The 14,661-nt window shown below is 38.1% G+C and overlaps 1 protein-coding gene across 1 annotated transcript in view; it reads right to left on the bottom strand.

The window, feature by feature from the left end:
* Positions 1 to 4,516: 4,516 nt before the first annotated feature.
* FMR1NB (FMR1 neighbor) overlaps positions 4,517 to 14,661 on the bottom strand; it is a 31,942-nt gene continuing 21,797 nt past the window's right edge. The window contains exons 5-6 of the mRNA XM_060002717.2: positions 6,658 to 6,806; positions 4,517 to 4,659 (exon numbers count right to left, since the gene is read on the bottom strand). Coding sequence (XP_059858700.2) covers positions 4,517 to 4,659; positions 6,658 to 6,806 — 292 coding nt within the window. The remainder of the gene's footprint in view (positions 4,660 to 6,657; positions 6,807 to 14,661) is intronic.

The following is a 14,661-nucleotide window of genomic DNA, read 5'->3' on the forward strand; positions in this document are numbered from 1 at the left end:
CTTATCAGTTTCAGTTCAGGCTCTGCATCAGAGGTACTTCTCACTTAACTAGCATCTTTTCATTTGGAACAGATATGGTAATGGCTTGAGGGAAATGACTCTGTGACTGTTAAGGTTTGCATGTTAGTGACATGCTTATGATCCATCTCTTTGTAGGGCTTGATCATCTGTGTCAGACACGACTTAGTAGTGCATTAGGCACTGGGGTTGGAGACAGCACTAAGAACCTTATCTCCTTCCCACTCTTGTGAGGGTCCCTTTGGCTTTTAATGTTTAATAATAACAACCCTCAACTGCTTCAACTTTTCATCTCTACTCCAGCATTTATCTTTAATTGTTCGGCTGCCACTCTATGCTCACATTCTTTCCCCTCCCATTACCCGCTTAGTGGTAATCTCTGTCAGTGTACCCTGCAACTCAGCTTCTAATTTGTTAAACAGAGAACAGTTGCAGATGTTCCTCTCTACTGCTTTCGGAGTGCTGTTTGTTTCACACTATGCTTATCTTCTGCATAGACTGCAGCAGCTTTTGCTAAAATCTCAATCTTATATTCTAAAGTATTTGTTTCCTTATGGAGTTGTCTTATTACTTATTTCTACCCAGAGAATTTTTTTGGTTGTTCTTTTTCATTTAGTTTTCCTTGAAGGCAGTTCTTAAAATTTAGAGAAGCAGTATTAGATTCTTGGGGAATAGCCTTAAAAGCAACCACTTGTTTTACTGAACTCTGGTGATCATTCGTTGTATGGTTTGACTTTTTTTTTTCTAAGATCTCGGTTCATCTTGGAAGTACCTGTTTGTCATAGCAAAAATGAGGAACACCACAAAAACATCTGTTTCTAATCCAATCATCCAAGAGGTATTTTATTTGTTGCGCACTTACTATGTGCCAGACACTGTCCTAGGCACTTGGGCTGCATCACTGAACAAAACACATAAAAATCCCTGACCTCAGAGAGTTTATATTCTGGCAGGAGAAGGCAAATAATAAACAATAAGCATAATACATGACTAAATTATATAGCATATTCACAGGTGATAAATGCTATGGAAAAAACAGAGCAGGGCAAGGTGGAGATCAGGAGGGCAAGTTGAAACTTCCCTACCTCCCCAGCCTTTATACTCAATGTTCCATCTACTCTCCTATCTTGAAAAAAATTATTCTCCCCATTCTGTACTACCAGTGAATCACTGTACCATTATTTCTGATTCCTTTCACAGTCAAATTTCTTCAACAAGTTGTCTACACTCTCTGCTTTCACTTTCTCACTTCCCAGTTACTCTGCAACTCAAAGTTATCTAGTTTCTGCTCCTACTTCTTCACTGAAACTATTGCCAAAGTCACCATTCATTTCCATGTTACCAAATCCAGTGGAAATGAATCCAAATTTTGATACTTTTGAGCACTCCTTCCTCCTTGAAAAGTGCCCCCCTCTTGGATTTCATTATATTGCTCTCTCCTGCTTACCCTCCTACTTCTCAGTCTCCACTGACAGCTACACTACTTCTGACCATCCTTTAAATGCTTGTGATGCTTGTGTTCCTCTGGATTCTATTCCAGTCCCTTCTTTTTTTTCTTATTCTTTCTGGTTGGAATCAATCATTCACTGTGATTTCAATTACCATCTATATACTGATGACTCTAAACTTTTATATCCAACCAGACCTTTCTCCTGAGCTCCAGAACCATGTATCTAACTGCCTACTAGTCATATCTACCTGGATGGCCCATAGGCACTTAAAACAGCCCATCCAAAAATGACTCATCTCCCCCTGCCAAACCTGCCCTTCTTCTCACTGTTCCAGCTCAGCACCATCTTTCCAGTTGACCCATCATTTAGAAACCTGAAATTAATACTCTCTTTTCAGCACCCTAATTTCTTCCCTCACACACACTGATCACCAAGTCCTATTGATGCTAAACAGCTCTCAAATCTACTTCTATCCACAAGTGCCACTACTCTAGCCGAGTATACCATATTTTCTCATCTATATTAATACAACGGTCTCATAACTGGTTCCCTTGACCCCAGTGTTGCTCACTCCCAAATTCTCACACAGTAGTCAGAGTGACCTCTAAGGATTAGATCTAACCATACCATTCCTTTGCTTGAAACCCTTCATTGGTTCCCGCCAACCACAGGATAAAACCCAACCCTTTAGTGTGGGTTATAAGTTCTTCTGATTGAACATCTAAGTCAAAGTTGCTGCCATCCTGAACTATCTGCAGTGCTCCAAATACTCCATGCATTTGGGCCTTCATACCTGAAACACTCCTTCCACCACACAGTGATTCCATGGCAAACGCTTGTTCATCCCCCTTACCTTTCATTTTAATGTCTCTTCCTGAACTCTGGGCTACTGTCCCTGCCATCTGCTCCCATAGAACTTGGTACTCCTCCCATCACAGCCCTGTCATTACTTCTTTACCTGACTTCTTCCCCAGCTGGATGGTGAGCTCCGTGACGGAAAGGCTAAGTCTATTTTGCTCATGATTATATCCCCAGTACATAGCCTAGCAGGGGCTAAATCAATGTTTGTTGAATGAATGAGCAATAAGCCCAGGTAAACTTGAGCCCTACACATTTCAAAGAGGAAAGTAAATCATAAAAAAAGATACAATTTTTTTAAAAAATCAATTTTACGTATGTCACAGAACACAACTGTTTTCTTCAAAAAGTAAATATAAGATAATAACAGTGTTCAGCTCTGGGTAGTAGATTATGGTTGAGTTTTTTTCCTTTCTTCTACATAGCCTTTTTACCAAATTGTCTATAATGAGTGTGTCTTACTTTTATGGTGGAAAAAATGTTATAAATTATAAACTACAAAGAACCCTAATACAAAATATTTTTACCTCTTTTCCTCAAAACAAAGAGTGCCATATACAGTGAAATATGATCACTGGGTTTTTTCTACCACTTTGCTTGAAGGTGAATAACAACATGAAATCCCTGCTTTATTTAACACCAACAGAAGTATATATATGTTGATAACATAACCCAAGTTGCAAAAATCACATCACTATCTAGGACCTGAAATGCAAGCAGTGCTTTTCATATGTTTTTTAAAATTCTGTAGGAGCTATTTTTAATAAGAATTCGGATTCTGGTTTGATGCACAAAAACTGAATTATATCTTTATTTTATATTTAGAAATAAACACAACAAAAATAAGAACTAATTTTTATCCTTCTAGAACACTCCATCAGATTTGGATGACTGGGACAGTCTCCTCTGCTCTGAAAGACATGTCCTTCTCAACGGGAAAATAATGCTACAGGAGAAAAGTAAAGTAGAGTTAAACAACTTGAAAACTACTATACACACATCACACTTTGTTATAGAAGGAACTGACTGCGACAAAGTTCTCAAATTCTCTATATTGAATGCTATGATTAACTTAGCTATTTTCAGTTTGCCAATGTATCATCTTATTACAGTGAGGCATACAGACAAAATACACTATAGAAAATACCATTACAATGACAATTTCTGAATAACAAAGTTAACTTCCATGCCTCAGAGAATGACCCACAGAAATCAAGTTTTGTTAGTATAGTTATAATGTCATATGTGTGCATACACACGTGTGTGCATATATTGGGTTGGCCAAAAGTTTCATTCATTTTTTTCCATAAGATGGCTCTAGTAGCGCTTAGTTGTCTTTAACTTCATTCGAAACCATTTTGCTAGATTGTATTGTGACAGCTGTTATATCAGCATGCATTTTAAAAAAACTTATCAAAACTGGTGAATTTTTGTGTAGCCATTTTAATATTGAAGATGGAAGAGAAAAGCAACATTTTCTGCATATTATGCTTTATTATTTCAAGAAAGGTAAAAAAGCAACTGAAACGCAAAAAAAAAAAAAAGATCTGTGCAGTGTATGGAGAAGGTACTGTGACAGATGGAACGTGTCAAAAGCGGTCTGTGAAGTTTCGTGCTGGAGATTTCTCGCTGGACAATGCTCCACGGTCGGGTAGACCAGTTGAAGTTGATAGCGATCAAATCGAGACATTAATTGAGAACAATCAACATTATACCACGTGGGAGATAGCCGACATACTCAACATATCCAAATCAAGTGTTGAAAATCATTTGTACCGGCTTGGTTATGTGAATCGCTTTGATGTTTGGGTTCCACATAAGTTAAGCGAAAAAAACCTTCTTGACTGTATTTCCACATGCGATTCTCTACTTAAACATAACAAAACGTTCCAGTTTTTAAAACAAATTGTGACAGGTGATGAAATGTGGATACTGTACAATAATGTAGAACGGAAGAGGTCGTGGGACAAGTGAAATGAACAACCACCAACCACACCAAAGGCCGCTTTTCATCCAAAGAAGGTGATGTTGTGTATATGGTGGGATTGGAAGGGAGTCCTCTATTATGAGCTCCTTCCGGAAAACCAAACGATTAATTCCAACAAGTACTGCTCCCAATTAGACTAACTGAAAGCAGCACTCGATGAAAAGCGTCTAGAATTAGTCAACAGAAAACGCATAATCTTCCATCAGGATAACGCCAAGATCGCATGTTTCTTTGATGACGAGGCAAAAACTGTTACAGCCTGACTGGGAAGTTCCGATTCATCCACCATATTCACCAGACATGGCACCTTTGGATTTCCATTCATTTCGGTCTTTACAAAATTCTCTTAATGGAAAAAATTTCAATTCTATGGAGGACTGTAAAAGGCACCTAGTTACCTATGAGCTTCAGGAGCTAATAGAGTGCTACAGTGACACTCCAACTGTCAGAATGAGAGTAGCTGAGTAGCAGAATTTTGAGTGTCAGGTTATACTTGGGTGGGGCGGGTTGAGGGGTACAACTGCCCAAGAAAAGAGGAGTCTTGAAAATACACTGGTGGGGGAGATACTCGTAGAGGGGTACACTGAGCTAATACTTCCGGCTCTTTAGGAGTGCTGGAATGTGTTTTAAAAGGCGGAAAGAAAGAGTCCTAATTTTAGGAAGTAGTCCACAGATTCATGCTCTCATATTATAGATAAAGCTGCATAAGTTTACAAGTCCACATAGATATACCTACCAAAAAAAACAAGAAAAGCAGCTATTCTGAGACCTTTTCTGAGGATCACTCAGAGGTTTTAGGTTAAAAAAGCAGCATGTTCAGGATGTTTTAAGCTGTGTAACAGACCTGAAGTTGTCACCAGGGTAGGGACAGGGTGCTACTGTTAACTCTTCCGTAAACTTACTGGTTTATTATTTCTTAGTGGAATCTTTTTTCCTTAAAATAAAAATAACTTTTCTTTGCTCAAAAAGATAAAAAGTTTTGGGAAGATGGAATTACGAAGTTGCCGGAAAAATGGCAGAAGGCAGTGGAACAAAAGGGTGAATATGTTGTTCAGTAAAGTTCTTGGTGAAAATGAAAAAGGTGTCTTTTACTTAAAAACTGAAGGCACTTTTTGGCCAACCCCCAATATATGTGCATGTGTGTACTGCATTAAAGTTATACAAAGTAATATATAGGTATGTGTAATAATATACATGTACTATTATTATATATATTTATGTATTACCTTATATAAATAATACATCAATTACATACACACAGATAATACCTTGTATAAGAATTTTCTTTTGTTTCCTCTGAGATAAGTCACTTTTCCTATTCATCTAGTCCAAATCTCCATTTTGTATTTTCATGAACTGAGCCCAGGAAAGTTAAGGGACTTGCCCAAACTCCCACTGTAAATAACAGGAGAACTGGGACTAAAGCCAGTCTCCTGACGCTCAGTTTAATGGTCTGTTATTCCACTCCTCTCCTTCTCCATAACTGAGGCTAGAAATGAACACCTTGAGTAATGCACTGCAATTTTCAAAGCATTTTCACATATGCTTAAGCTACACACACACACACACACACACACACACACACACACACACACACACACACACAGATACACACACACACCCCCTCAGCTGATGGTATCAAGGCTAAGTTACTTGCCCATGGAAATGCCACTACTTAATGGCCTGAGTCTCCTGACTCCCAATCTAGTACCCTATTCCTTGAAGTATACTTCTTTTCTCACAAACCATTTTATTCTTACTGGGCCCTTGGTAATTACTTTGGGAGGAGGAGACCCAGGCCAAGGCTAGGGGATCTGTAAGTCTGCGCAAGTGAAATGAGGCCCAGGTAGTTCCCTCGTGTGTGATCCTGGGATCCCCTCTCTGAACCTCTTCTAATACTGGATTGTGTACGTTTGGAGAGCAGGTAGCTGAAACTACACCTAGGATCCAGGATTTGATCTCAGATTTATCAGACTCCTGAGGCTATGCTCCTTCCCCCGGATATGCCATGTGGTCAACACACGTGGAGGACCATGGTCATTATTATTTAGCAAGGGTGTCTATCATGGAGCTTCAGAGTCAGGGCAGGCAGATTCCATTTCTTTGTTTCCCTGAAGAGCTGAACTATGTATACCAAATAATATGGCACCCAAACAACCTAGCACATTTCTTGTCCACCTTCCTCCCATCCAGATATCCCTAGTGATAATATTTGTTTCAGAAGCTGATACTCCTGTGGTCCAAACATTTGTGGGATAAAAAAAATAGGCATCAATTGAACCAAGATGTTGATAACAAGAATCAAATATTAAATACTTCAACTTTATATGCTATTGTCATTACCTGTGGTCTCCTGCTCCTTTTCATCACCTAACCCTTCCTCATCTGTTGCTTTCCCTAATGTTCCAGCAACCCTCTTTGGTTTGCGTCTTCGGTTCTTGAAACCCTTTAAAATTCTGTTGACTTTCCTTCGTAAAGGATTGGCCCATATGCTGCAATATTAAAAGTTCAAAGTGAAACCTTACTTCTCAACAGTGACAGAATAATAACAATGGTGGGTTATAAGGAAAAGGCTATTTGCTCACATAACTCTTTACACATTCCCACCTAATTGTTTAATTCCAGATTTAATAACTCTGATAGAAAGTATTATACTTGGCTCACTCATATTTATCATTGTAACCATAATTATTATTCTATATAGCATTATTTTGATCATTGGATCCTCTGCAACAGGAATGCCATCCTACTTCCCTCTGCTGACATCAATGTTACCCACCCTTCAAGATCCAGCTTATATATTATTTGTCTAGATAGCCTTCTCTTTCACTCTTAGCCTATAGGGATTCCTCTCTCTTATGAACTTCAAAACTAAATAGTAATAGTTCACATTACATGATCATCTACAATTTTACAATTTCACACTCACACTCACTATTGCTATCATTGGGTATTCAATCCTGTTCTTCTTTGCATTTGTGTGGACAGTGGATGGAGGTGGGTACTTGAGAGCCTCTCACAGGCCAAGAACTTGGCCAGGTGCTTTACATATTTTATCTTATTTAATCCTCACGACAGCCCTATAAGGTGCAAATGATTAAACTGGGGCTTAAAGAGGTAAGATAACTTATCCAAGGTCATACATAGCTAGTAAATAGAGGTGTTACTAGTATTTGAACTTATGTCTGTCTGACTCAAGTACAGACGTTTTCTATTAGACAACACTGCAGCATTAGCAAATAATGACTAATAACGGCAGGTATGATAGAATTCCTGCATTCCAAGGCCTGTGTATAAGTACTTCATGTGCATGATCTTATTTAGTTGATGAGGCAGGTACTATTTCTATCATTTCCATTTTTCATACAGGAAATTGAGGCACTGAGAAGGAAGGTAATTTGCCCAAGGTCACCAGACTACTCAGTACTGGAGGCAGGATTCAAATCCAGACCTGCTTAAATCTAAAGCACAATCTCTTACCCACTACGCTATTGTAGTCTATTTTGTCTACTGTTGTCTTATTTTTCCCCCCAGAGCTTGGAAATAACTTCAGGCTAGAGCTTTACCTTGTAACTTCATATATCCCACAGAGCCTGGTAACCCAGTGAGGACTCAGGAAATGTTAGTTGATATTTATGTTTACAGAGCTTTCACTTTCTAAATACCTAAAAACAATCCAAGGAAAAGAAACAGGAATGCCCAAAGCAGAGGTAAGGATGGAAACACAAAAGAGAAAGAAAGAGAGAAATATTTTCATATAAGATTATGAAGAGGTTTGCATATAAGATTATGAAGAGGTAATGACAGATACATATTCCTATCCTCAGCTCAATGCTAGATAGTGTACAGAAGAGGATACCTGGCCCCAACAGTGCTACTTAGCTATACAGAGCAGCGGGTTCTGTGTATGTGGGGCCCAAAGATAGAAAATCCTGATTTTGACATGACTCTGAAGGTAATGCTCACTTTTCTCCCCTAAAACTACATTACTGGGTTGTCACTGAGCTCCACTAGCTAAGGCAGATATGGAGCAAATAAACACCTTTTTCTCAATGAATCATAAAAAGTCTCCAGGCATAAATGAAACAGTGGGTGAAGGCCAAAAATACATTTATATGATTTACCTATGGTCTATTTACATTGCAGTACTGTTAACTGCAGTCTCAAAAAAACCAAAAAACAAAAAACAAAAAACCTGAAACAACTACATAGTTCTCAGTCCCCTGGGGCTACATGTGTTTCAGAATGCAGAATATTTTGGATTTTAGAAAGGTAATATGACATGATATACTGCATATTACATGACACTCTCATGGGGTCTATGGCAGCATCTCATGATCAAACAGTAATATTTCTACAACAAAATATATGAATATTCACTCTAAGCGTTAAATAATGACTAGAAAGTGTCTCAGGTCAGGTCAGATCAGGTTTTGCTGCCAAATGAGTTAGGAAAAAAGTTTTAGGTTTGCAGAACTTCTTGAATTTCAGAATTTTAGATAAGAAATTAGGGACTTATACTTTTTTTTCCAATGCTGTGACTTCAATGTATCTTACTTCACATAATTAAAATGACTGTGTTTTCTTTACCCACAGATTTTATTTTAAATTTCATGGTGTACATTTCCCCTTAATTAACAAAGAAAAATGCAACACAGCCTTATTATTTTAAAACTCACTGCACTGGTTTAGGTTGCAGAGGACTTGGTATTAGGTTCAACCTTCTAACATTACTGAGATCCAAAGTTACATTTTCTACCCAATATCTAATGAGAATGCTCAAGGGGGAAAGTAGGGGTGAGATTATTTGTTCAGTGTCCTAGAGGTGATTTTCTTCTTTTCATATAAAATGTCATATACTGTCACCAGCATACTCACACTTGAAATATACAGATCAACTTATCCAATACTCATTCACTCACTGACACATCTGCTCATTTATGAAATTAACACTATTCTAAACAGCGAGACATAAAGATGAGTAAGACATGGGACCTGCCCTCAAAGGAGCTTAAAACTTAGAAGGGAAGGCAGATATATAGGCTGATAATTATATCACATTGAGATAATCCAAGTAGAGGTAAGCAGAGGTTGGTAGAAGATAAACAGGAAGAAGCCTGACCCGATCTGGGCAGCAGGTTTGGGGTAAACTTCCTAGAGGAGGTGACATCTAATATGAGGCCTGCATTCTGGGTGGAGTGAGCCAGATAAAGAAGAGTGGAGATAGATATATGACAGCATTTCTATCAGTGGGTAGGTACACTGTGTGAAAAGCTCAGAGTGGCAAGGCAGCAAGTTGTTTGTAAGCATCAAGTAGAATAGTGTGGCTGGAAACACTAAGTAGGCCCACTGGGAATTTCTAGTGATACATATCTATACAGTTGTGAGACTTTTTTTTCCTCTAGGAATTCCCAGAAGCTTAGATGTAGAAGCAGAGAAGTGGTGTGGATTCAATTTCAATGAAGCAAAGGAGCTGGAAAGACTGTATTGATGTAACAGGCAATAGGATCCAGGGTAGATAAAGAAATCAGATGATGTTAAAAAGGTAGAAGACCAGGGGAAAAGAGAGCGTTAAAGAGTCTGGAGGTCTCAATGAAAACAGGGGTAGCAAAAGTAAAGAAAGGAAAAACCTAGAAAACAAGGCACACACACACCCCCCTCCATGGTCAAAGAGTAGGATTTTGAAGCTTAAGATTTCAGAGACTCATAGGTTCAATTTTTGATGAATGATAAGGTTCAGGATATGGGCACAAAAATGGGTGGCCAATGCAGAGTGCAGGCAAGAGTCCTCAGAATTGAGTACACCAGGGAAGTCTAAGGCTATGGACTTAGATGGCTCATAACATGGACAGCGAGGCTATCCAGGAAGATGATCAGATGGAGAACACAACATCTAGCAAGTGCCTAAACCAAGCAGGAGCTCAATAAAGATATGCAGAAAGAATGAATGAATAAACGGTTGAACTGGAGAACCTAGTGCAATTCCAAATGGGCTGTGTACCAGATTCATTTGGGGTGCTTTAAAAATATAAATTTCAGGACCAAACCTCAGACTTACAAAATCGGAATCTCTTGGGTAAAGCCCGGCAATCTGTATTATTAAATATTCCTAAGGTTACTTCCACAGAAGCCATCTACAGTCCACAGTTTGAGAAACACTGATCTAGTGGGTTGATTTTTCCATGTTCCTTAATAAACTATAATTTATTAATATAAATATAAATTATTTAAGATAGTTAAAGAACATAACATCACTTTTATAGCTAGGAAAGCTTATAAATTTAACTTATCATTTGCAACGTCACAAAACAGTCATAAAATCCACAGAAATGACTAACTAGATTATTCCAATAATTATTTACTGATTTGCTTACCACATGGTCTAGAGATCAGTGGTTCTCAAACCGGAGTGTACATGAGAATCACTTGTTGGGCTTGTTAAAACACAAATTGCTGGACTTTAAACCCAGAGTTTCTGATTCAGTAGGTCTGGGGTGGTGCCTGAGAACATGCGTTTCTTACATGTTCCAAAGGGATGATGATGATACCTGTGCAGAAACCCCATTTGGGTATCCCCAGTTCTAGACTCAAAGAAGTATGAACTTGGCCCCAGTGTCCTCACAGAGGTTACAATTTAGCTAGAGAAAGAAAACAAACAATAGGAAACAAAGGATAATTACATGTTAGATTATGTGGATAAGAATACCAGCACAGAAAGAGGTTTTAAGACAAGACAAAACACTGGAATCTGGAGCAGTTGCAGAGCACTTCATGGAAGAGTTGGGGCAGCTGCAATTTGAAGGTAAGAAAGAATTCAAACAAGTGAAGAGGATGAAGAAGAACAATCCCAAGATCTAGGAAGAACATGGGCAAAAGAACAGAGGCAAGAATAAAGCCTGGGGTATGCCAAGAAAAGTAAGAGAGTTCCCTGGCTGGAGCAAAAGATACATGGAGTATTACAAGAAATATTACTGGAGTTATAGAATGAGTCCAATATAGATGAAAGCCACAGCCCTTCGAGTGGACTTGAAGCAACAAGATGCTGCTGTTTTTATCTAATTTTCTTCCTATTTCCTATAGTAAAAAGAGAAAGAAATCGGAAGACAGATTGGAATCCTTGCTCTATCACTACATAATCTTGAGCAAGAAGCCAAACCTCCCTGCACCTGTCTTGAAGGTCACACACGACAATGTATGTGAAAACTTCACATAAACTGGAAAAGGCCAAACATGCTCATTGTTTTTATCTGTGCCTTTTGAGTGTGACTTTCTATCTTGGATACTTGTATATACCCTTTATTAGACTATGTGTCCCTTGAAAGCACAGAGCATGATCTGATTCACCTCTTTGCCCTTCACAGCACCTAACAGATGGCCTGGAATCCAGATATTCTTGAATGCATTAGAAGTTCTTGAATGATATAATGAAATGAAATAATGCTATTTTAGGAAGATAAGCCTGGCAGGATATAACAGGATGGATTAGAAGGACAGTAGACTAGGGGTCCACGTATATGTCCAAATTAGCTTGGCAAGCATCCCTACTCACTCTCTCCTTCCTAACGGCACAGCCACACATTCCTATTGAAGGGCCAGGAAACTTCTCCAGGACCTAAAGCCTAGCCATCTTCCAAAAACCACCTGCAGCCCCATCGCAGTTATTGTGTCTCTTGTATAAATTATTTGCATTGGACATATCATCTCAATGCTCTCCTCAGTTCCCAATTCTGCCTTTGCATTTGGATGCTGGCTAGTCTTGTGTTACGGACTGAATGTTTGTGTCCCTAAAATTCATCTTGAAGCCCTAGCTCCCAGTATGGTTGCATTGAAGATGGTACCTCTAGGGAGTAATTAAGGTTAAATGAGGTCATAAGGGTGGGGCCTTGATCAGTAAAATTAATGTCATTATAAAAACTAATTTTAAAATTCTTTTTAGTAAAAACCAGACAGCTTTCTCTTTCTCTCTCTACCCCCCTCACAGGCATCATGGAAAGACCATGTGAGCACACAGAGAGAAGGTGGCCATCGGCAAGCCAGGAGAGCCCTTACCAGAAACCAAATCAGCTGGCATCTTGATCATAGACTTCTAGCCAGCAGAACTGTGAGAAAATAAATGTTTACTGTTTAAGCCAACTGGACTGTGGTATTTTGTTATGGCATCCCTGGAAAACTAATATATTTTGCTCCCCTTTTGCTCCTCTCCTGAAACCACTTACTTAGGACAGCAGTTGACAACATAAAAGGCCTGGACTAAGCTGCGACTATAAAATATGAAGAGGTAAATCCCAGACTCATCCCAAAGGAAACCAAAAAAATGACAGGGAGCCTGAAGGAATAGAATTACATATTAAGGATAAAGGAAAGTAAATAGTCACAGATGATTCCAAGGTTTCTAGCCTGGGAGACTAAAGAAATCACCGACAGAAATGAACGGGTGTCAAGGGGAGATGATTCGGGAGAAAAAGAAGTTCAGTTTTGCAATGCTGCAGTAAGTGCATTTTGCACTAACAGAACACCCAATTCATGAAGGCAGTTGGAAATATAAAACAGATAGAGGTGAGGATTTCAGGATGTATGTTTAAGAGTCATTTATCCAAACAAGCCCAGAACATTATGTTCAGAAAGGACTTCAGAAATTTTCTAACTCAATTCTCTACTCTAACTTTATGAGAAAATCAACACCAAAAAAAGTTAAGCTCACTATAAAACTGGTAGTGAAGGCAGAAGTAGAACACAGATCTTTTAAAATATTCTTTCTACTACATACTTGTAATATTCTCTGATAGATGAGAATAAGGCTTTGGGAGACAACCACAGTTGGGAAAACAAAGAGAAGCAAATTGAGGTGGATCAGAATGGTAAGGAGAACAATGAAATCCAAGGAAGGAAAGTTTCAAAAAGGAAGCAGTCAACAGTGTACTTGTGACAAAAAGGTCAAGTTGGATGGAAACTGAGAAAAGGCCACTGCATTTTGCAATGAGGTTATTAGTTACTTGGCAACAAACTCTTCTTTTTAATAGTACCTAATATCCCAGAATTCTCTAAAATGCTGCCCTTGGAGTCCCTGCAATAGGAATACCTCAGACATATAATCCGCATATAATGAGGTTCTCTTATTATTTCAATAACTAAATTACCTTGAACAGGGTCCAAGAAGAACTGGCTTTATGTGAATTTCAAATCTATAGTGACTCATGTTAGATTAAGGGTTCCAGTTTGCTCACATTCTCATCTGATCATATTTTGTCAAAGTTCTTACAGCCCAGCCATACTTTTAAAATTTATAGACTTTATTTCCTTTCTTTGAATTCATATGTATATAATCCTAGGAACTTCAAACCTTTCAGCAGTTGGCTAATTACTGCATAATCCTTTTCAAAATAACATTACTAATTATATTGTACAGTATAATGAGACACACAAACATAGGGATTTGAAAATGTAAATGCCTATTTTTAAAATTCAATGGGTGATGATTTTTAGGCAATTTTTGACACATTTATTCCCAATTCTTTACCTCCCATTCTATGAGAGTAAGTGGTATTAAGATTATCTACATAATGAAAACCACATTATAATACAGAGAATCACTCAGCAGGATTTGTCTAAATGTAGAAATTTTCAGTAACAGCCATCTGGCAAGCAGCAACATTGAAAGTGTATGGGGGATGTGCTATTTACATCATCTGTGTATCAGATGATCTACAATCTTAAAAAAACATGGCTTTTTTATTAGTTGAAAGAAAACATAGTCTTGTCATTTTCAGACTGAGTTCTGAATTTTTCTTAATTCGAAATTACAAATTCAATCTGACAGGAAGAAAAAGAACATTGAAAATACACTTCATCTGATTTTAATAGGCATGGTATTACAATGTTTGAATCTTTCACCTTACTAAAGCTATGTACACACTCAAATATCATATCACTATATAATACACAGGATGTTTAACTGGCATATACATACAGATTAAACTTTATATAAAAACAGATAAAGATTAGCAGCTGAATTTTGCACTTGAAACTACTGTTATTGGCACTGTATTACTGTAACAGGAAAAATTCAGCCACCCCCTTTCTCCTCTCTCGCCCTAGAGCCCCCTCCCCTGCTTCCTTTTGTCCCAATCCACCTGTTTGTTCCTTCATCTCTATGTAAGTCTTAAGCCTACCAGTGACACTTAAACCTAATGAGGCTTCTGATCCCTATTAATGAGAATAAAAATAGATCTTACATAACCTTGAGGACATAATGAATTTCAAAATGCATCTTATATGCGAGTTTAATAAGGCTATTAGTAGCAAATTCTTAGAAAGCTTTTCACTAATGCTCTCTGTTCCCTTTTGTAT

The sequence above is a fragment of the Delphinus delphis genome, chromosome X (assembly GCF_949987515.2).
Source record: "Delphinus delphis chromosome X, mDelDel1.2, whole genome shotgun sequence".
Classification (NCBI taxonomy): domain Eukaryota; kingdom Metazoa; phylum Chordata; class Mammalia; order Artiodactyla; family Delphinidae; genus Delphinus; species Delphinus delphis.